Source organism: Mustela nivalis (genome assembly GCF_964662115.1).
Source record: "Mustela nivalis genome assembly, chromosome: 13".
Lineage (NCBI taxonomy): Eukaryota > Metazoa > Chordata > Mammalia > Carnivora > Mustelidae > Mustela > Mustela nivalis.
Window position 1 is genome coordinate 92,039,557 of NC_139032.1, and position 27,014 is coordinate 92,066,570.

The 27,014-nt window shown below is 57.7% G+C and overlaps 3 protein-coding genes and 1 long non-coding RNA gene across 16 annotated transcripts in view; 2 read left to right on the forward strand and 2 right to left on the reverse strand.

Moving 5' to 3' along the window:
• The window catches only part of VAV2 (vav guanine nucleotide exchange factor 2), a 145,075-nt gene extending 139,953 nt beyond the window's left edge, over positions 1–5,122 (forward strand). For all 11 annotated transcript variants that reach the window (XM_082696231.1, XM_082696222.1, XM_082696223.1 and 8 more), the window contains one exon: positions 2,860–5,122. In XM_082696231.1, coding sequence (XP_082552357.1) covers positions 2,860–2,907 — 48 coding nt within the window. In that variant the 3' untranslated portion in view covers positions 2,908–5,122. The remainder of the gene's footprint in view (positions 1–2,859) is intronic.
• A 1,908-nt stretch (positions 5,123–7,030) lies between these two features.
• Positions 7,031–11,264, reverse strand: LOC309846769 (uncharacterized protein). Of its 2 annotated transcripts, none has more exons than XM_082696266.1 (2): positions 8,514–11,264; positions 7,031–8,358 (listed from the first exon to the last, which is right to left on the reverse strand). In XM_082696266.1, exon 1 carries the CDS (start codon positions 11,224–11,226, stop codon positions 10,300–10,302), a length of 927 nt encoding a protein of 308 aa, XP_082552392.1. In that variant the 5' UTR covers positions 11,227–11,264; the 3' UTR covers positions 7,031–8,358; positions 8,514–10,299. The 2 variants fall into 2 exon arrangements, with proteins under 2 accessions (XP_082552392.1, XP_082552391.1); XM_082696265.1 differs by having other exon boundaries at positions 8,482–11,264.
• A 1,582-nt stretch (positions 11,265–12,846) lies between these two features.
• On the reverse strand, positions 12,847–14,303 carry LOC309846777. Its single transcript, XR_014302135.1, has 2 exons — positions 14,166–14,303; positions 12,847–13,500 (listed from the first exon to the last, which is right to left on the reverse strand). It is a non-coding gene; the product is annotated as an uncharacterized lncRNA (long non-coding RNA).
• The window catches only part of SARDH (sarcosine dehydrogenase), a 60,362-nt gene continuing 47,038 nt past the window's right edge, over positions 13,691–27,014 (forward strand). Inside the window, exons 1-7 of one of the 2 annotated variants that reach the window (XM_082696240.1) lie at positions 13,691–13,815; positions 14,490–14,540; positions 16,600–16,945; positions 18,107–18,285; positions 19,603–19,782; positions 20,302–20,425; positions 20,602–20,702. In XM_082696240.1, the coding sequence (XP_082552366.1) occupies positions 16,627–16,945; positions 18,107–18,285; positions 19,603–19,782; positions 20,302–20,425; positions 20,602–20,702 (903 nt within the window). In that variant the 5' untranslated portion in view covers positions 13,691–13,815; positions 14,490–14,540; positions 16,600–16,626. Of the gene's footprint in view, positions 14,099–14,489; positions 14,541–16,599; positions 16,946–18,106; positions 18,286–19,602; positions 19,783–20,301; positions 20,426–20,601; positions 20,703–27,014 lie in introns of both variants that reach the window. The other variant, XM_082696241.1, reaches the window with a different exon arrangement.

Below are 27,014 nucleotides of genomic sequence, written 5' to 3' on the forward strand. Positions count from 1 at the left end.
TCTTTTCCTATTATTTAGGTAGTTAGTTACTCTTGGGATTAGAGTGTGCACTCTGACTTCTGAGAGCCATTTTAAATTAGTACATTTAGTACTTCCCAGATGACACAGAGACTGTACAGCTTTTGACTGTACTTGTGTTCCTCCCGACTTTCGTGCAGCTGTTGTCATGTATCTTAATTCTTCATATTTCTCAGCCCCATGAGACATTATTTTTGTTTTAAGCAGTTAGTGTTTGCTTAGAGTTGCTACATATTTACCTTCCCCAGGGCTCCCCCATTCCTTCCTGCTTTCTTGTATTTCCATCCAAAACCATGTTCCTGCTGCCTGAAATTCCCTCTTCTAGGTATGTTGTTGTTGTTGTTTGAGTGTGAATCTGCTACTAATAAATTCTTAGTTTTTGTTGGAGCTGAACACCTCTTTATTTCATTTTCTTCTTTTTATGTTCTCATTATAAAATGTTTGTAATGTATGTTGACACAATTTTAAGCCTAAAGAGAAGCTGCTGTAGCACAAAGAGCTCCGCACGCCCAGATTTAGCAGTTAAGAGTGGTTTGCACATTTGCTTTATCACTTGTCCCTCTCTGCTACCTTTCTCCTAACCGTTCAGTAGTAAATTGCAGACCTACCCTTTCCCCACAGCCCCTAAATACTTCATTGTCCTATGATCAAAGACATTCCCCTTTGACAGAATATGATTATCTAATCCATGGTCCATATTCAGATGTCAGCAAGTGTCCCAACTGTGTCACGTCCACCCTAAATGAATGTGGCCCTCAACTCTCTTTGTTCTACAACAATCCTCAGCTTTTTTGGTCTTACATGACTTTGACGTTTTTGAAGAGTACAGGCCAGTCATTTTTGTAGAGTTTTCCTCCATTTAGGTTTGATATTCCTTTTTTTTTTTTTAAAGACTTTATTTATTTATTTGACAGAGAGGATTTCAAGTATACAGAGAGGCAGGCAGAGAGAGAGAGAGAGAGAGAGAGAGAGAGAGAGGAGGAAGCAGGCTCCCTGCAGAGCAGAGAGCCCGATGCGGGACTCGATCCCAGGACCCTGAGATCATGACCTGAGCCGAAGGCAGCGGCTTAACCCACTGAGCCACCCAGGTGCCCCAGGTTTGATATTTATTTGTGATTAGGTTGATTATTATGTACTTCCAGTAGGAACACAGTACATATGTTCTATCCTTTCCAGTACTGTAGTGTCTTATCCAAAGGCATATGACGTCAGTTTGTCCTATTATTGTGACATTAATTTTGATCATTTGGTTAAGGTGATAATCTGCCAAGTTCCTCCACTGTGAAGTTACTGTAATTAATTAGTAACTTCCAGGGTAATTAATACTTAAAAACTATTAAATATCCTGTTCCGCATCTAACTTTCACCTATGAGTTTTATTCTTATCATTCATTGGTGAATTTTGTCTCATTAGTTGTTCGTATCATGGTTGATTTTTCCAGCCATTGTTTCTTTAACACTTTTTAGGTGGCATCCGACTGTAAGGGAATAGCCTTCCCTTCTCTTGGTCATCCCCCGGGGGGTCGGTCATCCCTCCAGGGGGACCTGCTTCCTTTTCGTGAGGAATCATGTCGAGCTCATTTTCAAATAGTACTCTTTAGGGGATAAATTTGAGGCTAGCAAGCATTTTCTTTTAGCAGTTTGGTAATATCATTCCATTGTCCCCGGTTCCATCATTTCTGTAAAGAGCCAGCCAACTTTTTTTAAGGGCAGGGAGGGACAGAGGGAGAGCAGGAGAGAGAGACAGAGAGTGAGAGATTGAGAGGGAGAGAGAGACTTTCAAGCAGGCTCCATGCCTAGCACAGAGCCCGACTCGGGGCTCGATCCCACGACCCTGAGATCATGACCTGAGGCAAAATTAAGAGTTTGATGCTTAATGGACTGAGCCACCCAGGTGCCCCAAGAGCCAGCCAACTTCTCAGTATTGCTTTTCTGCAGGAAATTTTGCTATTACTCCCCAGTGGGGGGTTATATGTGTAAAAAAAAAAAAAAAAAAAAAAAAAGGTCTGGTATTTATCAGTTTTACTATAATGTGCCTGGGTGTTGTTTTCTCTGTATTCACTCTGACATTTGTTGACATTTGTTGAGGTTTTTAACTCTCTGGCTTGGTGTCCTTCGTCAGTTTTGGACGTTTCTCCCAGCCGTGTACCTGCTCTGTTTTCCCGTCTCTCCTTCAGGGCTGTATTCCCACGGGTGCCACGTCCTTTCATCTCGCCCAGACGTTATTGACCTTCTCTGGCGTGTTTTCCACCCGTTCCCTTATTTCCCATCTAGCTGCTTTCCACCAGCCCATCTTCCGGTTCACCGATACTCTCTTCCTCTTTGTCTAATCTGTTACTAAACCCTATTGGGTTCCAAATTTCAGTCCTATTTTCCACTTTAGGATTTCTGTTGCCCTGTGGTTTCTGGTTTCAGTTCTCTGGTATGTTTTTATGCTTTATCCTGGGCTTTCTGGAACATGGGTGCCACAGTTACTTACATTTCCTGACTGATGACTCCTATCCCAGAACGACCTGTGGACTGGTTGCTGTCAGCTGTGTTTTCTCTTAGTTCCCATCACTCTGTCCTGACTGAATGATGAGCTTGTGTAGAAAACCCCACTGAGACTTGGGATGATGTAACTTTCCTCCAGGGAGGCCTGAATTTTTTTCTGGTCACCTTAAACTGCTCAGGACTGGTGCATTTGGGGTCACCCCTACCCCTGGGCCGCAGCTCCACCAGGCTTCTCAGCTTAGAACGCCAGCCCTTTGCAGGTTCCCCCATTTCCATGAACCCCCGCCGGCCCTCTCCCAACACCCCGGGCGCACACACACTCTCATGTGATCTTGCCATCTTTTTCAGATTGGCTGGTTTCCTTCGACGTACGTGGAGGAGGAGGGCGTCCAGTGACGGTGACAGCATGGATCGGACTCATGGGTTTTCTCGTGAGAGTCCAGCTCTGAAGTCCGTCTCTAGCCCCGTGACGCAGAGGGGACATGCCCACCAACCTTCCAGTCCTCAACAGTCCGTAGGGATGGGGAGGGTGTTCAGAATCCTAAATGGGAACCGGCCTGCTGTCCACCTGCCATCAGGGGCCTGTCCTGGGTACGCTACTTGTACATAGAGGCGAGTCGGGCCAGCCCTGCCGTGGGTGCCACCACCAGAGCGCTAAGGAGAGGGAGCACCAGCGGCATTCTGAGCCGGGCTCTGGATGACAGCTGAGGCCAGAGCTCTTCTTGCCCCTGTCCTATTGCGACGGCATTCGGCAGCCTAGGTTTAAACAGTAGGTGCCGGCCCAGGGAGGCCTGGGCCGGCAGAGGGGACCTCCCCCAGCCCCTCCTGCTCAGCTGTGACGCTCAGCCTGCCTCCTTCCTGCTGCTCCCGGGGGGAAGCTTTGGGCCTAGAGAGTCAGAAGGGGCCAGAGCCAAGCCGTTTGCTACAGCCCCTGCCCGGCCCCAGCTCAGCCCCAGCCGCGCTCGGGCGTAGGAGAAGAGAGCATTGCTAGGGGGACTGTGCGGGCCCCTGGACCCCCTCCCGGCACTCTGCACTCGGGGTGTGCAGAGAGTACCCAGGGCAGGTCCCCCTCTCTGGAGGGAGCCTTAGCGAACGACGAAGTTGCCACCCCTGCTCCCAGTCAGCTCCCAGTCAGCTCCCAGTCTGCTCCCAGTCAGCTCCCAGTCAGCGGTACTGCTCTTTGCCCTGGGTCCCAGGACTGTGTCTGTCCTGTCCTGCCACCAGGTGGATACGCCTTTTGTAAGTCCTGATACGGGGGAGAAGAAAATGAGTTTCCCCCCCTCGGGCCCTGCTGCTCCCATTCCCCTCCAAGAGGAGGCCCCCCCAGTGCCCCCCGGCAGGCGGCCCTTCTGGGTCTTCGGTGTCCTGCATTGTGGTGCCTGAGGGTCGCCCCAGCTTTTGCACAGGATGTTAGTTCTAGCCCTTGGCAAGTCTTCCTCCGGCAGCCCACGGACGGGGCCTATGGTAAGGGCTCTTGGGGGAGGCCTTCCCCTGAACTCCCCCTCCTGACTCCTCCTGGCCTCTGAGCTCTGGCTGTTTTGTCCAGATCCTTTACCTCTGCTGGATGTTGCACGAGACCTAGGGACGCTGTCTCCCTGCGGGCTCCGTGCCACAGCCGCGGAAGAAACCTGGCTGCACGCGTCCCCTGTCCCTTGGTGGGCTGCCCTGCCCTGTGCGGGCAGGGCCGGGCGTGGGGAGGGCTAGCTGCTGCTGCGGCAGGAGCTGTTGCCCCTCTGCACTCCTGGGCTTTCTTAGAAGTCAGCCGTGTGGCCTCCAGGCTCGGCTCCCGGGCCCCGTGTCCCAGGATGGGGAGGAGGTGGGAGCGGTGGGGGGACAGTTAGCTGGCAAGGGCAAGAGAGAAGGCCGCCGGCAGGTGAACAGATCGCGTCGGGGGCAGAAGGCCAAGGGGAGGGAAGCACGGAGCCGGTCTCGAGAGAGCAGGCCCCGGCCCCCGTCATCAGGGTGCACCCAGCACTTTGCGCACAGCCCTGGGCTCGGCCGGCCCCGCCATGAGCCCGGACTCGGGGTGGGGGGAGCCAGCCAGCCCCTTTCGTGTTTACTGTTGTCGAAGAGGTTTTGTTCTTGTTGTTTTGTTTTTGGTTTGACATGTTTGTTTTTTAAGGGAAGAGAACAGTTTGTAATTATTTCATCCGAAGCTCCGTTGTATGTCTGAATAATAAGGAAGATATTTTATAATAGCAAGAAACGATGTATATTTGAGGTCATCGTGAAACAAGTCATCACGACAACGAAGGACACTGAGGAGACAGACGTCGGAACCCTGGGTTTTGCGAATGTTTTGTTCGGTTTTTGTTTGCTTTGCGACCTGGATCTGGTTGGTTGGGCTTTACACTGTGTGAGGCAGGGCTGGTGGGCTGGGGGCAGGCTGGGAAGCGGGTGGTTTCAGCAGGGGCTGGGAGGCCCTCCGGAGGGGCTTTGGACCTGGGGCCTGAGATGAGCTGTGAACACTTAGGAGCCTAATGCATGCGGGTCAGGGATCCGGGGGTCCCACAGCTGGTGACGACCCAAATGGAACACAAACTGTACATTTGCCACTAGGTTTTTTCAGACCACAGTTTTTATTGCAAATAAACTTAACTTCTTTTCTGCAGGCATGGCTGGAACCTTCTGTGTCCAGCAGAAACAGCCACACCTACACGCGGTCAGCCCAGGGTACACTGGCCTGGGTCAGACACAGGCCTAGGGCAGTGCCTCTGTCTTCCCATTTGGGTGGGATTCAACCCTAGCCCTGCTGCTCAGTCATGTCCTTCAGCTCCTGAGCCTGTTTCTTTCTATGTATATGTTGGAGATAAAAAATAATATTCTCTCTGGAGTCTGGGTCTGTGGCCTATGACAGAGAAAATCAGAACAGTCGGGCTGAGATTGACTTCTCTTTTGTCCAGATAAGGTAGACCAGGGATGGCTTGGTGCCCCCACCCACCCAACGGAGGCTCCTCCCCTCTTCAGCATGTACCGCTATCCTTGCTATGGCCTCATGGTCCAAAATGGCTGCTGGAGCTCCTGCCGTCAAGGCTGTGGGCAGAGGCAGAGTTTAGCACAGTTAGCTCCTTACCTGGAGCTGGGGCATATGGCCACTCCTGGCTGTGGCAGAAGCTGGGGACTGCAGGACTTAAGCTGGACACGTGGCCACACCTTCTCACTGTTACTGAGGGGACAGGAGAATACTGATAGGGTGGGAGACCAGCCCTGGGACCTACACCAGGGTTTGGAGAACCAACTGAGACCCGGAGCCTGGTGCACAGCTGGTGCTCAGCAAGTGTCAGGTTTTGTTGCAAAACAGGGCGGCAAGTGCAGGTGTTTGAGGTGACCCAGCGAGTGCTGGGTCCCACCCCAGTCCTGTTCTCCTGGACCCAGTGCTCCAGAGTGCAGGCTCACTCTAAGGCCCCTGAGAACCAGGCGGGGGAGCCTGCCTTTTCTGGAGCAGCCCCCTCTCTGAGCAAATTTCTCAGGCACAAGGCCCCGAGAGGCCTGGTTGTCCCAACACCACCTCCCTTGAAAGCCAGCTCCTGTGCTGAGTTCTCATGCCCACACTGGAGATGGATGGGCCCAGATGCTTGCTCAGTAGCCCCTGGGCCAGTGGTCCCCAGCTGCCCTGAGCAGGGCCAAGCAAGTCAGAAAGAGCCCCAGGCCAAGAAGCAGAGAGCCACGGTGCCTGGAGGGAAGTGTGGGTGGACTGAGGGGTGCTGGGGGGTGGGGAGCTTTAAGGGAGAACCTCAACTGCACTTGCTGTGGGGTCCATACCCAGGAGGGGCGGGAAAGCCCAGGCAGGTGTGTGTGGGCCTGTGTGTGGATGGGGGTTGGAGGCCAGGAGGGACGAGGAGCCTGTCTGCCTGAGGTTACCCCAGAATGTGGGAAAGCATCTCAGAGCCGCACACTTCTGGTGAGAGGGCCTGATGCTTGTGGGGCTCTCTGGGAACCAAGGCATCAGGCCCCTTACTTCCGACAGAGTGGACTTCCCTCAGTGGGGCCACTGCAGAGGTCGCCGTGTGGAGCTTTAGGAAAGTTCCCTGGACAAGACACGGGAACCACCCAGTTCCTGAGGTGAGGCAGGCACTTCTCTCCAATCCTGCACTACAAACGTGGGAACACCATACAAAACACAAGAGGAGAAGAGGCTGAGCTTGGAACAAGGTGACCTGTCTCGGAAAGGAGAGACACGAAGCCAGAGCAGATATTTGGAGCCAACACCAAGCGGCTGCTAGGATCTCAGGCCCTCTGGGGTTGACGCCAGGGATTCCAACACTCAAGGCATTGGCTCCAGAACCTTGGAGACCAGGAGCCAGAACAGGGTTCTTGTGCGAAGCTGGGCATCTCGAGGAACACCCCCATCATGAAAGGGAAATTAACACACATGGATAAAATAAAAATCACAGAAAGGGACAAAGATTTCGATTGGTTTGTTAACTTTCAGAAATAAAAACGTTCAGGCGTACCATACCCTAGGACAAGTTAACACAATGATTAACCCTGGACTTCAAAGATTAAAAAAAATCACTAATGTAGACAATTTAAAACTTAATGTCATAGCAAATAGATTTTAGAGCAAAACAAACAAAAGTTGTCACTAGTTTTAAAAGGCTGACTATGTTAATGATGATTAGAAAACATCACAATTTTAAACTACTATGCTCTTCATAATATAACCCCAAAATACATAAAGCAAAATTGACAGGAGAGCAAAAAGAATGAGACGAACCAACCATCACAGATGGGAAGTTTTCATACAACTTTCTCTCCTCTCTGTAACTAAAACAAAGTCAAACAGACATCGAAACAAACAAACAAAAAAAGGTAAGAATAGAGAGTAGAATAACATAATTAGCGATTGTGTGTACAGAACACTGGCTTCTTGCAGTGTACACACCCTCTCCGTGACGATTTACCTCATACTGGCCCAGGAAGCAGATCTCAATGGATTTCAAATCCTAAGTGAGTCTCACCATGAGGAGTGAGGTTAGAAATCAGTCACAAAGGGGGTCCTGGGCGGCTAAGCGTCCGACTCTTGATCTCAGGTTCAAGCCTCACGTTGGGCTCCACGCTGGGCATGGAGCCTACTTAAAAAAAGAAGAAAAATCAGTATTAAAAGATACACAAGAAATGTCCGTATGTTGGCAAATTAAGGAATCTACTTCTAAATCATTAATAACCAAAAAGAAAATGATAAAATATTTCCAATTTATCCCTCAATTTAAAAGGATAAAGATACTTGATAACACAACCTGCAGTATGCTACTGAAACTGAGCTTGAAGGCGGTGACCTTGACCGCTTGGATGACAAGAGCCGAGGACTGGAGGTAGGCTTTCCTTCCTTCAGGCCGAAACAAAGCGTTGATTCCTGGAACAATAGTTTTATGTCTCCGTTAAGCATGTTCAGATTATCTATTTAAAATGTAATTTTTCCAAGTAGAAAATTACCAATGTATTAAATGGGCACAAATTACAGGGTTTTGAAATTGCAGCTCTTGTTCCAATGGCTCTGTCTGCCCGTGACTCGTCCCCACCGTTGGAGGCGGGATGGCGGTGGGGAGGTCCCGTGATAAGATTTGACATTCGTGAGTTCACCTCGGGACTCCTGTTCTCCAGTCATGGCTGCGGTGTTTATATTCCCTAACGATTTAGTTTTGATCTTTTACTTTCCCTAGACGTGTGCCCATGGCATCTCTGTGGGAGTTTTGCTCACCTGGATTCTCTCTGGATAATCCTTCCACATCCGGACTCTCACTGTGCTGTTGGAGCTGTAATCAGACGGCCCAGTAGGACCCCCAGCCACAGTGCTCGGCAGCCCCTCACTGATCGATGCAAGGCTCGGTCTGTTAGGGTGGCGATCTGGCCGTGGGTGATAAGACAAGAGATGGTTATTTCTTGCTCACCTAATAGTCTGGGTAGTGACCCTGGTTAACGGTGTCAGGGGTCTTTCTTGGTCCCCTGGGTGTGGCCTCACAAGTTCACCTCATGGTCCAAGATGGGGCTTCGGCCCTAACCTCCGAATCCGCATTCCAGCCAGCAGGAAGGAGAATGGGCAGGGAAAGCGTGTGACCATCTCTTTTGAAGGACACCTGGGAGCCTCACTCACCAACTCCCATTGGCTGCAAAGAAGGCTGGGAAGTGTAGTCTTTATCTTGGGTCTGACGACCCTAGAAGGATGAGAGAGTGGGGGAGGCGGGCAGGTGAACAGCAGCCTTGCCGATGAGGACCCACGACCGTGAGGGGTCTGCGGGGCAAAGACAGGTGGCCAGACCCCCTTGAGGCGTGTCTTGGGACAGATGAATAATCTGGATTCATGGGGAAAGGACGATGAGCTTCCAGACTCCTCTATCCGAGCCTATTTGGAACCTGAAAAGCACCCTGAGTAATTCCCCGCCCACTCACATAAGCGAGCTCTACCTCTGCCATGTATGGGGGCAAAACTGCACACTTGGGGGAGAACAGAGGTTTTTACTTCAACTACCCTGGTGACTTCTTGGTCTGGCATATTTCGTTCCTTAGGAGAAGTCTCTTCGGACACAACCTGTAAACCCTAACCCTTACCCCATGTGCTGTGTGCGTGCACCTGTTTCCCTCCCTGGTTAGCGACCTCGGCAGGCTCAGCGCAGAAGCGGCAGATCCTGCTCCCAGGGTCGGGACAGGCAGCCGGGCCTGGTGAGAGCCTCAGTTTGTGGGTCTCGCACTCGGCTCCGCCAGCTCCTGGGGGAAGCTGTTGCCGCCTGTTGGGGAAGGTTGCAGCTTCGTGTCACACTCCAAAGTAGGGGTGTCCTGGACACCCCTGAGACATCATGTCACAAAAATGCTGAAAGCAGAGCCGTGGGGCAGGACGCACCAGGCAGGCGTCCGAGAAGGCGGAGACCAGTGTCGGTTTCAGACATAAAGCACTTCGGGGCGGAAAGCGTTCTTCTGTGGGAACTGCGGCTCGCGTGGGCCGGTCCCGTGTGCTGCTTTCCCGCGCCAGACGGTGATTCCTGGCCGGCGGCTTGACACTGACCCTGGTGGGAATGTTTACACCAGAGACCCCAGCCGATGCCCCACCTCGAGAGCCGAGGGTTAGACACGGAGCAGCACCCCCACTGGATGAAGAGGGTCCGTACTTTATGACAAAAAGGGACAATCAAATGCGAAGCTACAACACTCCTGAGCTTACCAGACGTCACAGCATCGCCTTAAAGTACATAAGAGAAAAAATGGCAGAATTCTAGGGAGAAATGGACACGTCCCACTAGGAGAGAGGGCGTCCCACGCTGTTCCCGGAAACCAGGACGAAGCCACTAGCCATCAGGAAGGGAGCTCCTGCCAGGGCGTGTTCCGGGACAGCAGTGTGAGAGCCGGACTGAGCCCAGGCTGTCGGTCCCGGCGGGGGCCACCTTCCAGCCTGCCCGTGTGCGTGTCCGCTCCCTGGGCAGGACCCCATCCTGCGGCTGCGTCCCAGCTCCGGGTCTCCGGGGTGTCGTACTCACATGGAGGGTTGACTGCCCGCCTCGGGGTGAACAAGCCCCCCACCCACCGTGAGCGCTCCCCCCACCTAGGCACCCGGAGAACTTTCAGATCCAGGCCCAGGACATCTCTGCACAGGACTCTCGCTCTCTGTTCACTGCAAGACCCACATTTCCTCGGTTGGGTTGGGTTCCGGTTACGGGGTGCTCCGTTCCCCCCCAGAGCGGGAGAGGAAGCTGCCTCTACCTGGGGTGATGCCAGGAGGTTTGGGTCAGGGGTTGAAAAAGCAAAACTCCGGGGGGCGCCTGGGTGGCTCAGTGGGTTAAAGCCTCTGCCTTCGGCTCAGGTCATGGTCTCAGGGTCCTGGGATCGAGTCCCACATCGGACTCTCTGCTCAGCAGGGAGCCTGTTTCCTCCTCTCTCTCTCTGCTGCCTCTCTGCCTCCTTGTGATCTCTCTCTGTCAAATAAATAAATCCTAAAAAAAAAAAAAAAAAGAAGTTTACAAAATTAAAAAAAAAAAAAAAGAAAAAGAAAAAAGCAAAACTCAGGGAGGCCAGCAGGGGGTAAGAAAGGGCGAAGTGGCAGGGGAGGGACAGTGACCAACTGGACAAAACAGGCCCATCTAAGTGCCTCTGGCTAGGTGTGGGCCCAGACCGGCCTGTGTGTCCCAGTTTTTCTAGAAGAGCTTGCAAACCTAGATTTTTAGAGGAAATCTCCAGGGTAACACATAGGAAGTTGTAAGCACAGCCTGAAACATGGGGTGGTGTGTGGAGGCCTCCTGCCCTCAGACCGGCCAGTGTGAGAGCCTGGAGGGTTCGGCGGGCGGGGTCGGGGGTCCGGGTGGTGGTGGTGGGGGTCTCGTGCCCGTGGCCACCGTTTCCCCGTCCTGGTCTCCCAACACCCTCGGCAGGAAGATTCTCGGAGGCTGCGTCCTGTCTCCCCGCTGGGCCGTCGTGCCTGAAGCTGCGGGTGCTGACCCCCGGCTGGGCCCGGCACGAGCTGAGCAGCGGGGGGCACCAGCTCCAGCGGCCCAGCCGGTGCTCGCACAGATAACTTGTGGAGCCAGTCGCAGGGTGGAGTGGGGGCCCAGGGCCCTGCGGGAGGCTGCCCACCCCCACCGTGAGTGTCCCAGGGGTGGAGGGACACTCGAGCCTCCATTCCTGGGGACACCTGCTTCCAGGCGGCCGCAGCCCTGAGTGTGTGGGCAGGGGACAGGGGCCCCCTGCCCCTGGAGAGGGACCACCACTGAGCCCCGGATGATGAAACATCTGTCTTCATGAAAGCATGGGGGTAGTCGATGTGTTTTTGAGGGAGAAATAAAATCTTGGAAGTGTAATCCAGGTGTCAGAGTCGTTCTGGAAACTTCCCTGCTCCCCGAGTTGTCTGGGTCTGCCCCTGCTTGGCCGTGTTCGGCGGCAGTCATTTCTTTCCTCTGAGCGGACACGTGTAAAATGCTCTGCTTGCTCCCCTCCCCCCGTGGGGCCCTCAGGGCACCTCGCAGAGGCCCTGGGGGCCAGGCCTGCCGCTGCCTCCCCCTGCATCCCACGTCAACCAAGGGCTGATGGTATTTACTGTCCCTCTTTTGCGGGACCCCGCACAGAGCTCCTCAGGGGACCCTCCTCCCCAGGCCACCCTCCTGTTCCAGCCTGGATGTCTGCCCAGCCCGAGGGCAGCCTTCAGCTGCCTCCCTCTGTCCTGGAAGCCTGGCCAGCAGCAGGGGCGGAGGGGGGGCTGAGGCCTGTGGAGAGGGCCGCCCTGGGGAAGGAGGCGCCTGGCCCAGGTGCTTGCAGGCCCTGGGCAGGGGACGGCCTGCCACCGGGGAGGCCCAGGGGCAGGAGGAGGGCTGCTGGACCAGAGGTAACCCCTCACCCTCCAGGCCACTGGGACTTCCCTTGGCTCCATGGTTTTCTTTAAAGTGCGCCGGAAGTGGAAGATAATGTACAATAAGTAAATGACAAAACTTCCCTAAAACTGACACTGGAGGGAGTATAGTCCGTTTCCCAGATGGAGAGACCAAGGCTCGGCCGCAGGAGACCTGCCCAAGCGCTGCTACGGCAGGTTGGCAGCAGGACCCTGCCTCGGTGTCCCTGGCTGGAGCCTGTGCCCTCCAGTGCCCAGGGGAGACGAGGTGGCCCATCCCCCCTCCCAGGTCCGAGCAGGGACCTGATCGATCCCATCTCCGACAGCGCTGACCCGCAGCCGCCCGCCCTTCCAGCCACCGCCCCCGTCCGAAGTCCAGGGTGACTCTGCCGCTTGCCTGGGTTGGCACCATTCCGCACCAGCTGCTTCACTTTGCGTGCGGGGCCAGGAGAGGTCTGGGCTGCCTCGGCCGCTGCCCTGGGGCTGTAGGGACCCCTGTGTCCCTTGCCCGTGCTCCTCCCGTCGAGGGCTCTGATGGGGATGCAGCCATGCTCCTTTGTCACCCTCTCCAACCTGTCCTTCCCCTCATCGAGCGAGCGCAGCCTGGCCCCACACTATTGGCCAGGACACCCTGTGCACGGTGCCAGGGAGGCCTCACGCTGCTGGGGCAGCCTTCCTCAGGGGGTGAGTGCCAGTCTCTGTCCACATGACGGGGACTGAGAATCGTAGCAGCACCTGGCCAGGCCAGAGCCGGGCCACCTCCCCCAACACGCTGGAAGGAGGGGCAGCTTCCGGGGAGCGTCCCGTGCCAGCCGGCCTCATGGCTAACCGCCCCTCCCACCGCCCTGAATCTGTCTTCTTCCTGAACCCGGAGCCCCTCAAGGGCCTTAGTTGTCTCTGGGTCTTCCAGCCGTGATTTGCATATAGTAGGTGCTCAGTAAATGAAGAGGACAGAGAAACTGGCAGCAAGACAGATAGTTGGACAGTTAAGAAATTGAAATAAAGAACACAAAAAAAGAACACGACTATTTGTCTCATCGGTATTAACTACAATGTGTTGCTCCCGGTTCCCTCTCTTAGTAGCCAACATTGCTCTTTTGCTAGCCAGATTCTTCCTTTGATCCGTGGGAAGAGGATGCCCACTTTTATACCAACGCCCGTCCTGACTCTTCGCACACCCAGAGGTATAAGTATGTCCTGCTCCTGGATTGCCTCTGGGTGTCTCCTCTGGGCATAGTAGACAGAATGCCCTTGGCCCCCACGGCTTGCTGTGTGGCCGGAGGCAAGCTGGCTCCCTCTCTGGACCCAGGGCTCCCCAGCAGTCAGATGGAGGCAGGCATTCCTGTCCTGGGGAGCAGGGCGCCCTGCCGTGGGCCGACCAGAGGCTGGGGACCGATGGAGGCGGCCAGCAGCCCTGGAGGGCAGGAGGCAGACAGCCGCACTTCCCGGCTGGCCTCCGGCTGGCCTCCGACGGCCGTGAGCACCCCTGAGCGGCCAGGGAACAAGCTGCAGCCGGACGGGCTGGCGCTGGCCGGAGCCCTGCATCCCCTCCCGAGGAGCCCGCTGGATACGCTGGGGCCTGGCACAAGCCTGTGGCTTACCCAGCGCAGGTCGGGGCACCGGGGGCACAGACAGGCAGAGGCAAGCAGGGTGCGTGGGGCACCGGCGGCGAACCTGCAACCCTGTTTTAGAGATAAGGGAGTGAGGTCACCCGCCCCACCACCCCGTCCACAGCCAGGCTCTGAGGCCCCGCGGGGTTGCTGCCCTGGCCAGGGAGAAGCCAGAGGCGGTGGGCGGCGCGTCCGGCGGGGGCGGGGGGCGGTGACAGGGGGCGGAGGGGGGGGGTGGTGAGCGAGGGGGCGGGGCCAGGGGCGGGGCCAGGGCCCGGCGGTTCCGGCCAGGCCGCCGCGGAGAAGGAAAGCGGGGAGGGCAGCCCGCAGCCCCTGGGCGGGACACAGGGAGGCCTCGCGGGCCCAGGGCAGCCGTGGCGGCGGGAGGTACGCCCCTTCGGGGGGAGCGGGCCCGGTTCCTCCCCCGCGGCGGGCGGGGTTGGGACAGCCCCGGAGCTGGCCGGGACTTCTCTCTGCCCCCGGCTGCAGTGACCATCTGGCTGGTGGGCACGAGCTCGGTCCCGTGTGCGTGGCGGGGGCCTGGCGCCACTCCTGCCCTCCCGCACCCGGCGGAGGCTGGGCGGAGGCTGGGCCCGCTCTTCTCGCCATCAGCCTCCCCCTCCCCGCAGCCCTTGAGGAGGAGGACTCTGGCTCGGACTTCACCGCCCAGGTGAAGTTGTGGCTCAGGCCCCGGCCCAGGCCCCTGCCCCCAGCCCCCGGCTGCCCTGCGCCCTCACCGCTGGTGCCGCAGGGAACACGCTGCGGACCGGCCGGGACAGGTGGAGGGGCCGGAGAGCGGGTTAATGTTGAAGCAGCTGCTTCTGGCGTGGGGGGCACCCCCAGTCGGCCCCCAGCTGGGACAGCCGGCCTGGCCAGGGTGCGTGGAGGGGGCAGGTGGCCACTTCCGGGGCCAGCGGCCCCAGCCAGTTTGAAGGGAGTTAGGAGGCCGGGCCTGAGGCGGAGCAGGAGCTCAGGGCAGTGCAGGGGGTGGGGGCTCCCGGGGTCAGGTGCCCAGCCTTGACTGTGCCCGCAGCCACCTAACGCTGACTTTCCACACGCAGGGCACCACTCTCGGGGGCTCCTGGAGCATTAGAGAACTTCGAGAACAAAAGGTAAGGACAGAGACAGGCCCAGGGGTGCGCCAACCTGTGCCCAGGGCACCTCTGTGGGCAGAAGGGCAGATGGACTCTCGCTCGGACCGTGGGGCAAAGGGTGGCGGAGGGACTGAGATGCCCCGTCGCCACCACACCTGCTCCACAAAGCCTCATATGTCGCAGCCCTCTGCCCCTCCTCTGCCCTCACTCCCCTGGGAGGGGTCCCTGTTGGGTAGGGTGTGGGCAGCCCTGACCAGCCTGGGCACTGGGCCCCTCACCCGCATCCCCACCGATGAGTCTGCAGCTTCCCCCACCTCCCCTGCCCCAAACCAGGCCCCTGCAGACTTGGGCTGTGTATGGGGCCGGACTTGCTACCCAGCTGGGCCACAGAGTGGCCTTGGGACCTCGGTCACCTTGGAGGGCCTTCCTGTACCTTGGTCTCCTGCCATGTAAAATGGGGACAGCGTCACAGCAATGCTCATTAAGGCATTTTTTTAAAAGATTTTATTTATTTATTTGACAGACAGAGATCACAAGTAGGCAGAGAGGCAGGTGGGGGTGGGGAGGAGAAGCAGGCTCCCCGCTGAGCAGAGAGCCCGATGCGGGACTCAATCCCGGGACCCTGAGATCATGACCTGAGCCGAAGGCAGAGGCTTAACCCACTGAGCCACCCAGGCGCCCCTCATTAGGGCATCCTTTGTGGGACACTCTTGCAAACAGAGGTCGACTCAGGTTAATTAGTATCAGTCGTTACTGTTGATGCAGGTGAGTCCATGACTAAGTCCCACTCACGTGTTGTGCTGCCCCCAGAAGTGGGCCCAGGAGGCCCCTCCGAGTGTCCTTTCCTCCCCAGGTTGGACAGGACACACCCCCAGGGAGACATCTCTCTGGCACCTTTGTTCCTTTGGAGGTGGGCTTCCTGTCACAGTCTTGTAATTTTGAGACTTTTCTGGCTTGGTGGGGCTGCCTGGAGGAGGGGGCATTCCAGGTGAGCCCTGAAGGCCACTGGGGGACATGGAGGAGGTGGTGGGCGGGGGAGGGGCAGGGAAGGGGTTACCCACGCACATAGCTTCCCCTCCTCCGTGGTCTGTGTCCAGGCAATGCCCCCTGGGGGCTGCCACCTTCCTCGTCTCTACTCCAGCCCCCGTCTGTCTGTCTGTCCAGCGCAGGGCTGTGCCACGGTTCTTCCTTAAACGTAAACCCCTGTGGCCAGGCGCTCAGGAAGGCACCCCGGGGAAGTGTTCTGAGCCCCAGGGGCTCCCAGGACCCCCTCCCCCTCCCACTCTGGCGGTCATTTCTCCAGGGCCTGGGTTCCCCGAAGACCTGAGCTTCTTGTCCTCAGCTCTCAGGTGCCCTGCCCTCCGCGCTGGCCGCCCTGCGGGTGACCCTGCTTCCCCAGGCAGGATCTCGTCCCTTCCCTCCGCTTCCCCTGTGCCCCCTACGCTGTCCAGTGCCCACCTCCTGTCATAGGCCCATTCACTGTCCAGGTCCGCCCCTAGAGGACAGGGAGTGACAGGGCAGAGGCAGGCCGCTCCAGACCGGCAGGTGGCAGGGTTAGCCAGCAAGGGGTCCTGACACGGTGCTTGTTTTGGGGCCTGAAGACAAACAGGTCTCTGTCCCCAGCTGCCAGATCATAGTTCCTACAAAGGCCTCATGGGGCTCAGTCCTTCACCCCCCCACCCCCGGTCCAGCCTCAGCGACACATTGCTCCTTCAGGCCTGCATCTCTGGGAGTGGCTCCCATGGTGGGAAGTGGGGGCTGGGTTGGGGGGAGCCAGAATGTTCCTTCCCAGACCAGGGGAGGGGGGTGAGGAGCCTCTGGTTGCCTGGGGTCCGCCCATGGGCCCAGCTCCAGGGGTGGGCAGGGACCTTACGCATCCCACCATGGTCGTCATGCATCCGCCCAGAGCCGATGATGCCTCCGGGTCTCAGTACACCCGCGCTGGGGCACAGATGCGATCGGGGCCTCGGGGAGGTGGCGGAGGAAGGAGGGTATGGGGGCGGTCCCCCGGGTCTCACCTGGTGCAACCTTCACTATGCCCCTTGGTGCCCCAGCCAGCCCTGACTCTCTCCCCCAGCTCTCTGTGGTGCTGAGCCCGGTCCCCATGGCTTCGCTGAGCAGAGCCCTGCGTGTGGCCACCACCTGCTCTTGCTGGGCCCTGGGGCCGCGTGCGCTGACCAGCCGAGCCGGCCCCACCACTGAGAAGAGCGTGCCGTACCAGCGGACCCTGAAAGAGGCCCAGGGCCCCACGGTGGTGGCCCAGGGCCCAAGCCGCCCCCTGCCCAGCACAGCCAACGTGGTGGTCATCGGTGGGGGCAGCCTGGGCTGCCAGACCCTGTACCACCTGGCCAAGCTGGGTGTGAGCGGGGCGGTGCTGCTGGAGCGGGAGAGGCTGACCTCCGGGACCACCTGGCACACGGCAGGTAGGGGCTGGGGCAGGCAGGGGCTGGGGCGGGTGGTGGTGCCAGGGCAGGTCTGGCACACGGCAGGGCAGGTCTGGGCCAGGAGGGACCGGACTCAGTGAGGGGACAGTTCCGGGGTGACGACCCGAGGCTTGTTGGACGCAGCTGCGCAGGAGGAGGAGGGACACGGAGAAGCGATGCGGAGTCATCTGAAGGCACAGAGGGAGGGACCCCCTTTGCTCCCCGTGCCTCTGAAGAGCCATGGTGGGGAGGGGGGGAGCCGAGCTGAGCCCGGAGCCGGGAGCCCCCCCAGCTGTCTGTGCCAGGAACAGAAAGCCGTTCCCAGACGGGGCCCCTGGAGTGAGGGGCGTCCACAGGGGAGCATAGAGCATGGGTGGGGCAAGGAGCAGTGCCCTCCATGGGCAAGCATGCATGGTCCTCGTCCTCCTAACTAACCAGTGGGCATGTAGTAAGCACCTACTGTATGCAGATCGCGGGGCAGCCAGCCTTCGGCCTGAGCCCTGGGCCCGGGAGGAAGTTTGCAGTTTTGGCTTGGGGGGGCGCACTCCCGCCTTGGCTAATACTGCGCTACCGGCGTGAGGGTGCTGAATGTGGAGCTGGGGAGAGGTTCAGGCATGCCACGGCCTGCACACCGCGGCTTCTGCCCTCCTGCTGTCCCGTCTCGGCTGGGCCGGCCGGCCTCTCCCCTCACCGTCACACCGGCCCTGGCTCTGGCCGCCCACTCCCCACTTGGCTGGTGGACGATGTGTGCGTGAGCTTCCATGGGTCCTGCTTGGGGTCCTGGCCCTGTCGTTACCTGCTCTATTGTCTTGGCCACAGGACTGTTGGGTGCCATCGAACTGCACTCTAAAATCATCCTGCCTGCCCCTTGGGGCTCCCGTGTCACCCTGTGACAGGCTCAGCCCTGGACTTGGCACACAGCAAGTGCTCCTTAGGTGGGACCCTGCTATTACCCCTGTGTGAGCTGCCCAGGGGCCAGAAGGGCCGCCCCCAGATCAGCTTTGCCCCTGGGGTTTCTGGCTCATCAGCCTCCTGGAGTACCCCATGGGCTGCAGGGAAAGACCCAGGCCCTCTGCCTGATCTCCAGGAGCCCCAGCGCGCCCGGCAGAAGGGGGAGGTCTATCACCTTGTCGGGGACTCACGGTGTCCCTTCCCGGCAAGGCCTGCTGTGGCAGCTGCGGCCCAGTGACGTGGAGGTGGAGCTTCTGGCCCACACGAGGCGCGTGGTGAGCCGTGACCTGGAGGAGGAGACGGGGCTGCACACGGGCTGGATCCAGAACGGGGGCCTATTCGTAGCGTCCAACCGGCAGCGTCTGGATGAGTACAAGAGGCTCATGTCGGTGGGTGTGCCCCCACCGGGGGGTGGGGGCTGCGGGTGGCGTGGGTGCTCCCTGTCCTGGGGGACTGCGGCAGCAGGGATGGGGGAAGGAGCTCTGACCGATCTGGGTTACCGTCACAGCCAGATGCCCTTGTTGCTGGGCCGTCTGGGACAAGTGGCTGTGCCTCGGCCTTCTTGCCTTTAAAATGGGACCATATTGTGGAGCCGATGCCAGTGAGCCCCAGACCCGGGAGGGCCCAGCACCTGGAGCTGTTACTGCCACCGAGCCCTGCTCATGGGAGACAAGATGCACGTGAAATCCTGCCCCCCGGAGGCAGTGCCCACACTTCTGCCCCCGCCCCACTCCCAGGCCTGGGGAGGGCGGTTGTGCGGGGGACTGACAGAGAGGCTCCTGCTACGGACTGACCCTTGGATTGGGGTGGGGTGCTGCTGGCCAACCCAGAGCGGCCAGGCTGGACGCCAAATCGCAGGACGTGGGTAAGGCAGGCTGCTCGGGCAGTCTGTCCTTTCTGGGGCGCCGACCGAATCTGTGCTCGGGGCCCAGCGGGCAGAACCAGCCGCGGGGCCGCAGGTGGAGGCGGGGGCCGCGGGCTTCACCCCGGCAGGTCTGGGTCTCTGCGCCTAGGAGCCGGCCCCATTCTGCCGCCTCCTCCCTCAGCTCGGTGACCGGCCGGGGCGGAGGCCTCGAAGGAAAGCCCCCGGCCCCAGCCCCAGCCCTGGAGCCCAAGGCCCCCGCTGCCGAGAAGCCCCGGCCCCTTCTCAGGCTCGGTTCTCAGCGGAGAATCTGACCCGGGCTTCCAGCTGGGCGGAGCCTGTCCTGGTCGCGGGCGCCTGGGGCCACGCGATTGGCTGCCCTTGGGCCAGTCAGATGCGAGGGCGTGGCCGGTCCTGCTGACCCCGCGGGACCAGGGAGGAAGGACCCTGCCCTCAAGTTCACAGCCCGGGCAGTCCCCGAGCGGTCCCCGAGCGGCCCCCGAGCGGTCCCCGTGCGCGTGCTTCATGTTCGCTTATAGAGGAGGCCCCTGTGTGCCCGAGCCTGCTCGAAGCTCTTGCGGGGGGCAGCCATCTGGTTAGCTCGCGCCAACCCCCGGGGGACTTGAAGTCATTGGGGTCCAAGTTGGGTGACCGTGGGACGGCCCGGAGCCTGGCCTCATGCTCCTCAGTCTCCCGCCACCCTAGCGCGGAGGTGGCCCGAGGGACAGCGGCAGCTTGCTGGGGGCCGCAGGTTGGAGCTGACTCGGAGGCGCAGGCGGGGAGGACAGTGGCCGCGGGGGTCTGCACCCTGAGGGCTGAGTCCCTTTGCTCTCGGGCCCTCTAGCTGGGCAAGGCCTATGGCGTGGAGTCACACGTGCTGAGTCCGGCAGAGACCAAGGCGCTGTATCCGCTGATGAACGTGGACGACCTGTACGGGACCCTGTACGTGCCGCAGGACGGAACCATGGACCCGGCGGGCACCTGCACCGCCCTCAGCAGGGCTGCTGCTGCTCGGGGGGCACAGGTACTGCCGCCCCGCCTACGTCCGCTGCTCCCAGCCTGGAGGACCCGGGGCTCTGCTAGACCAGCGTGCCCTCTGGGGGCCTCTTCGGTGCTTTTGCTTGTTTATCCAGACGTGCACATCATCGTAGAACACACCAGAGAGGACAAGTCGGACGTTTCAGTTTTACCGCCCCCAACTAATTTTTAGGAAGACGCATTTTTATAGGCAGAACCCAGCCACACTGCTCCGTGGTCTGGAAGACTAGACTGCAAACGCCCGTTAGCGAAGCCAGCCGTGCTTTTTGGACGTCACTTTATGAGAAAGACCTCACGTGTCTGGGGACGCGTACTCCAAGTCGGGGAGCGTGGGGTTAGCTTCCGGTCCTGGGGTCACCCCACTTCGGTGGTGTCGCAGGACGCGGGCCCAGCAGGAGCAGGGGACCAGGTCCCGTCTGGGTGGTGGGGAGCCGGTGACGTTGGGGGCGGTGGGCACCCTCACTGAGCCCTGCTGGGCTCTGGAAGCAGCCCCTCTCGCTGCCAGGTGATCGAGAACTGCCCAGTGAGTGGCATCCGCGTGCGGACGGACGACTTCGGGGTGCGCCGCGTGGCCGCTGTGGAGACGGAGCACGGCTCCATCCAGACGCCCTGTGTGGTCAACTGTGCAGGTGGGCGGGGGTCTCTCCTGGCTCCTGGGCGGCCATGCTGGCTGCCTCCGAAGCCTGGCCTGCCTCGGGGTGGGGGCCTGTGGGAGACAGACAGGCCCGCAAAGGCTCCCCCTGCCCACTGGGCTGGCAGCCCTGCCTGGTGCTGCAGAGCTGACCTGACCCTGTCCCACCTGCAGGCGTGTGGGCCGGTGCCGTGGGCCGCATGGCTGGAGTCAAGGTCCCGCTGGTGGCCATGCACCACGCCTACGTGGTCACCGAGCGCATCGAGGGCATCCAGGTAGGTATGCTTGCAGGCGGCGTGACCCCTGTGAGCCCCCGCTCCACCCCGAGCCTCAGTCACCTCATCTGTGGAACGGGCACCTCACACTGGGTGTTCGGGGTGGGGTCAGAGGTGAATGAGGGAGCTTCCTGGTGCTGATTCGGGGCACGGCTCCTCAGGGAGGCCCAACCGTGCATCCTGCGTGGTGCAGCCCTTCTGGGGCGGGGGCACGTTCCGAGCTCCAGGTGCTGCTTCAGGGGACCCGCGTGGGTTTGCGCGCTCCCTGATGCGCTCCCTGATGCGCCCCGGGGGCCGGTGTCAGAGGCGCCGATTTCAGACCTTTAGGTCCTCCCTGGGGGCTTGGAGAGGCCCTGCCAAGGGAGACAGAGGGCTCTGCACCCCTGCCCTCTCTCCCCTTCTCACCCCCTCCCCACCGCTGTCCCACTGTGGTGTGGCTGGTAGCTTCCTGTCACCTTGTCAGCGGTCACCTTGTCAGTGGTCACCTTGTCAATGGTCACCCTATCAGCGGTCACCCTGTCAGCGGTCACCTTGTCAATGGTCACCCTGTCAGCGGTCACCCTGTCAGCGGTCACCTTGTTAGCGGTCACCTTGTCAGCGGTCACCCTGTCAGCAGTCACCCTGTCAGCGGTCACCTTGTCAGCGGTCACCCTGTCAGCGGTCACCTTGTCAGCAGTCACCTTGTCAATGGTCACCTTGTCAGCGGTCACCCTGTCAGCGGTCACCCTGTCAGCGGTCACCTTGTCAATGGTCACCTTGTCAGCGGTCACCTTGTCAGCGGTCACCCTGTCAGCGGTCACCCTGTCAGTGCCTCCTCTCTCCCTCCCCCCCGCACCCGTTTGTGAACCATTAACCCCCATTCCATGTAACCCTCCTTCCTCCCGCCCACCAGCCAACATGGCCTGTGCATCCCAGGCCCTCTTCTAGAACCCAGTTCTGGTGGGGGTTGAGCTGGGGGGCAGGTACAGACCCGTAAAGGAGCAATTCCCAAGCAGGCTGATGGGCCTCTGCGGAGGCTGGCGGGGGGCTCCGGAGACTCCAAGGCCAGGGAGCAGAGTGTGGAACCCAGCAGCCCAGGACCTGAAGGCAGTTCAGGGGGGCCGAGGGGGTGGACGGGGACAGGGTGAGGTGGGACCCGGCAACGAGCATCCTGGCCGGGATGAGCCCGGCTTCTGGCTCGGCACTGGGACCACACTGCTGAGGGGCTGGGGCAGGTGCCGGCCTCCCCACACACTCCTGCCCCTCCCCCTTGACACAGGGCTTCCCGGGTTCATGAACGAGTTAATGGGCTGCAGCACAGACCTCAGGTGGCCGCCAGAGGTCGCCCTCAGGCCACAGTGGGCTCTGGAGGGCTGGGGACAGGCTGTGTCCTGCGGAGGGATCCTTCTTGGGTGGCCACAGGGCTGTGCGTCCTAGGAAGCCCCAGTTCTGAGGGTCTGGCCCAGAGCTGGGTCCGAGCCGAGCACTGCGCCAGCTGCTCTGTGACCTGGTGCCCTCCCTCTCCGGGCCTGGTGTGTGTGTGTCCCCCACAGTTGCAGAGCGTCCCGGGCTCTCGGCTGGTTCTCATTCTGCTGGCCTGCGGCTGCTTTTGCAGACACTGCTGTACCCGGGCACTGGGTGACAGGAAGGCTCAGGCTCAGGGCTGCGTCCCAGCTCCTCCTTGACCCAGCCGGGCCGGTCATAGTGTCGGTGGGCCTCAGTTTCCTTTTCTGCAAAATGGACAATAAGGGTACTGAGTGCACGGGGCTGAGGGAGGAGCCCGTGTCGGAGAGGGGCTGAGTGCGGCTCCTGGCTGTAGCAGGTGCCCTCGGGTGGTGGCTGCGGTGAGGGTGACGATGGCCAGGACCCCGGGGCACAGGGTGGTCCAGCCGGCCGGTGCCCCAGAGCATGAGATTAGGGAATGCTGGAGCTATCAGGCAGCCTTCCTAGAGGAGGTGGCCAGCAAGGTTTGGAAGGAGTGGAGGAGAGGAGAAACAATGAAAGGGAGCAGAGTGCGGTTGGGCGGAAGGGACACCAGTGGGGCCGGGTCACAGCTGCAGGGTGGGCTTCTGCGTGGAGGGGGCAGGACGTGTTGGGCACTCCAGGGCAGCTCAGTGTGCTGGGGCCCCAGGAGCTAGAAGGAAAGTCATGGGCTTCCCCGGCCACCAGGTGTCCTCACTGTCCTGCTCGCCAGAACTCCAGTTTTCGTTTTATTTTGTTTTTAGAGTAGTAGCGACAACAGAGGTAGTGATCTCACTGTTTCTGTTTCCGGAGCGCTCGGTTACCGAGAACTTCTACGCGCTCCTTCCAGCGACCGCGCAGTGCAGACTCTCTTATTCCAGGTCTACGGAGGCGCTGGACAGCTGGACACTGGGGGGGGGGCATCTGCCAAGGTATCCCTTTTGGTCTCCGTGTGTCCTCAGAGATGGGACAGAGGAGCCACATCGGATGTGCCCCTCTCCAGGGTAAGTGGTCCAGGAGAGGAGGCAGTTCTTTGGTGCCAGAGAGCTACAGGGGATGTGCTCTTTCCCTGCTACTGCTCAGTTTCTAAAATGATTTTGGTTTGCTTATTGGTTAAATCAAGTAGTCAGGGTTTGCCGTATACTGACAGTGGAAATATTATTAGCTCCTGAGAAATAGCATCCAACGTTTGTGTTTCCTGGAGTTACTCATTGTTTTCCAGTTGCTCAGCTTCCTATGTAGCTGCCGCTGCCTCTGTGTGCGCTCTGACCTCTGTCCACGGTCCCTCCACCCCCGAAACCCGTACCCGTTACCCGTCACTCCCTTTCCCATCCCGCCCCAGCCTTAGATGATCGCTGATCTGACTCCTGTCTCTGCGGATTTTCCAATTCTGGACATTTAATACAATGAAATTGGACCATATATGGCCTTTGGGGTCTGACTTCTTTCACTCAGTCTGACATTTTCAAAGTTCATCCATGGGATACATTATCAGAACTTCATTCCTTTTAATGACTAAATAATATTCTATTGTAGATCACATTTTATTTTTCCACTTGCCTGTTGCTGGACGTTCGAGTGGTTTCTGCTTTGAATAATGCTGCTATGAACATTCATGTTCACATTTCTGTGTGGATGTGTTTCACTATTTCTCAGGCAGATTTCTTGGAGTGGAATTGCTGAATCATACAGTAATTATGTTTAACTGTTTGAGGAACTGTCAGACCATTTTCAAAGCATGTGCACTGTTTCACATTCCCATCCGCGGGGCGGAGGGTTCTGACTTCTCCACCGCCTCGCCACCACTTACGACTCTCTTGACCCTAGCCGTCCTGGTGGGTGTGAAGCGGAGAGTCTCTCATCGGGGTTCTGAGTCGCATTTCCTACCGACGGATGATGCGGAGCTTCTTCCCATGTGCTCACTGGCCATTCCTCCCTCTGCTTTGGAGAGGTGTCTATGCAGACACCTTGCTCATTTTATAGGAGGTTGTTGGTCTTTTTACTGAGTCAGAAGAGTTCTCGTTACATTCAGGTACAGCCTCTCTGCAGACTTCTGCCGGGCACGAATCCTCCCCCGCGCTGTGGGTCGTCTGCCCTTCCTCGGTGGTGGTGTTGGCAGCACACAGAAGCTCCCAGTTCTGGCCAAGTCCCGCAGATGGGAGGTTCCTTTTTCCGCTTGTGCTTCTGCTTCCGAAGGGCATTTCCTAACGCCCTTTCCAAGGCCACGAAGATGGACCCACGTTTTTCTCCTAAGAAGTTTATGGGTTTAGCTCTGATTCTTAGGTCCGTGACCCACTGTGACTAAGGTCTGTGTATGCTGCGAGGAAGGGTCCGACTTCCTTTCTTGCGTGAAAGCGGCCGTCCAGCTGTGTCGGCGCTGCGTGTTGAAGATCCCTGCTTCCCCCGGCCGTGGCCCTGGCGTCCCTGTGGGAAACCAGTGCACCATAACCGTGAGGGCTTGTTTCCGGACCGTCGGTCCCATCCCAGTGACCGGGACGCGCGTCCTGTGTTAATGCCCTCCGTCTGGATGGCGGTATTGTAACGAGTCTTGAATCGCGAAGCACGAGTCCCGTCTTTCTCAAGATTGTTTTACGTATTCTGGGTCCCTTGCGTTGCCGTATGCATTTTCGGATCAGTTTGTCCGTTTCTGCCCGGCAGCCGGCTGCGGCGGTAGTGGGGATCGTGTGGAATCTGGATCGGTGGAGAGCATTGCCGCCTTAGCCCTAGTCCAGTCTTCACTTTGTAAAGTTCATTTAGGGCTTCTTAGTTTCTTTCAAAAATATTGCCACGTCTTCGGAGTATAAGTTTTACACTTGTTTTGTTAAATTTATTTGTAAGGATTTGAAAATTCTTTTTGATGGGTGCTTCTGGGTGGCTCAGTCCATTAAGCATCTGCCTTCAGCTCAGGTCATGATCTCAGGGTCCTGGAATCGGGCCCCGCATCGGGCTCTCTGCTCGCCAGGGATTCTATTTCTCCCTTTTCCCCTGCTTGTGCTCATGTGAGTGCACGCTTTCTCTCAAGTAAATAGATAAAATCTTCAAAAAAATTCCTTTCGATGATGTGAGTGGAGTTATTAATTTCATTTTTTGATTGCCCAATGTTGATGAAATGAAGAACAGACCAGTAGTTTTTATTTGTCTGTTGTACATTGACCTTGTGTCCTGCCACTTTGGTGAACTGTTTTGTTAGTTGCAATAGTTGTTCGGTGGGTTCCTAGGATTTTCTACATGCAGGATTGTGTCACCTGCAAATAGAGATCGTTTTACTCCTTCTTTCCCAAGCTTGATGCCTTTTAATACTTTTTCTTGCCTCATTGCTGTATTGGCTAGAAATTCCAGTACGAGTAAAAGTGCTGAGAGTAGACATCCTTCTGTTGGCCTAATCTTAGAGGAAGAGCTGAAAATAAGTGTGTTTTAGCTGTGGGTGTTTCTTAGATACCCTTTGTCAGGAAGTTCCTTCTATTTCTAGATTGTTGGGTGTTTTTGTGAGGAGATGTGTTGGAAATGCTTTCTCCGCCATCTATTGAAATGATGGGTTTTCATCCTACTCAGTTGATACAGTGTATTACAAAGACTTGTTTTCAGATGTCAAGCCAACCTTACATTCCTGGGATAAATCTCATTAGGCCATGGGATATAATCCTTTTTTTCTGTTGCTGGATTCAGTTTGCTAGTGTTTTGTTGAGGATATGTGCATTTATATGCTAACTGTCCCATTGTCCTCCTAAACATTTCAACTGTCAACTACTTCTCAAGAATATGTTCGGCACCACTCCGCACATCAGGGAAATCACATACAGTCTGTGAGTCCCATTCCCTTCCCCTGGAGGAACCCTCCGGCTGTTCTGATCTCCATTCTAGAAGGATTGCCTTGTGGCCTCTGCTCAGCTGTGACCCTGGAGCCTTCTTCTCTCCTCTTCTGTTTGGATCCATGGCTTGTGCTCTGGTTGCTTACTGAGAAGGGGCAGATGGCGGGTAAACACTTCTGCGTTCATCGATGTCTGAAATAATCTTTGTTCTTTCCTTACACTTGATTGATGGATTGACTGGGCCTAGAATTCTCCATCTAAAGCTATCTGTCAGAATTTTGAAGACTTGGCTCCAGGTCCTCTGGCCTCCAGGAATGCTGTGCCATTCTCCAGGACGCATCTGTTCCTCTGGAGTTCTGATGTTTCTACCCCAGCATGGCCTCTGTGCTGCCTGCCCATGCACAGGGCTTGGTGGGCCCTTTAATATGGAGATCTGTGATGTTTAATCTGAGAAGTTGTCCTGGATTGCTTCTCTGATGTTCCTCTAATCCATTTCCTCTTTGTCTTTCTGGAACCCCTATAAGGTAGATGTTGGACCTTTAGGGCTGACTTTGTGATTTCCTTATTTTTCTCTTTCCTGATTGCAATTTCTTTGTCTTTTTTTGGCCTCATATCTAGAAGATGGTCTTATCTGACCCTTCCGTTGCATGTTGCATTTTTCATTTAGATAATCATCTCTCACTTTGAGACCTCTTTATTCATCTGTTCCTTTTCCATGGCCCCGTGTTCGATGGACCCAACCTTGTCATCGCTCTGAAGTTCCTGGTGTGGGTTTTAAGGGGGGAGTTTCTGCAGGCCGACTACAAGCTTGGAGATGGAGGACAGGAGGGCATCTTGTAAGGGATGATGAGGGTGAGCTGTCCTCTTTGGTGAGGGCCCCTATGTCAGCATCTGGAATCTTCCACAGGCCACTTCATTAGCATCTGGAACCTTCTACAGGCCACTTTGTGTTTCCACGATAGAGTCCCTGGGCTGCTGTAGAGGGGAACGGGAACCCATCCCTCACACCTCTGAGACCAGAGCCGGTGGGGACCCCATTCCCCAGAGCTCAGGGCTGTCCCCA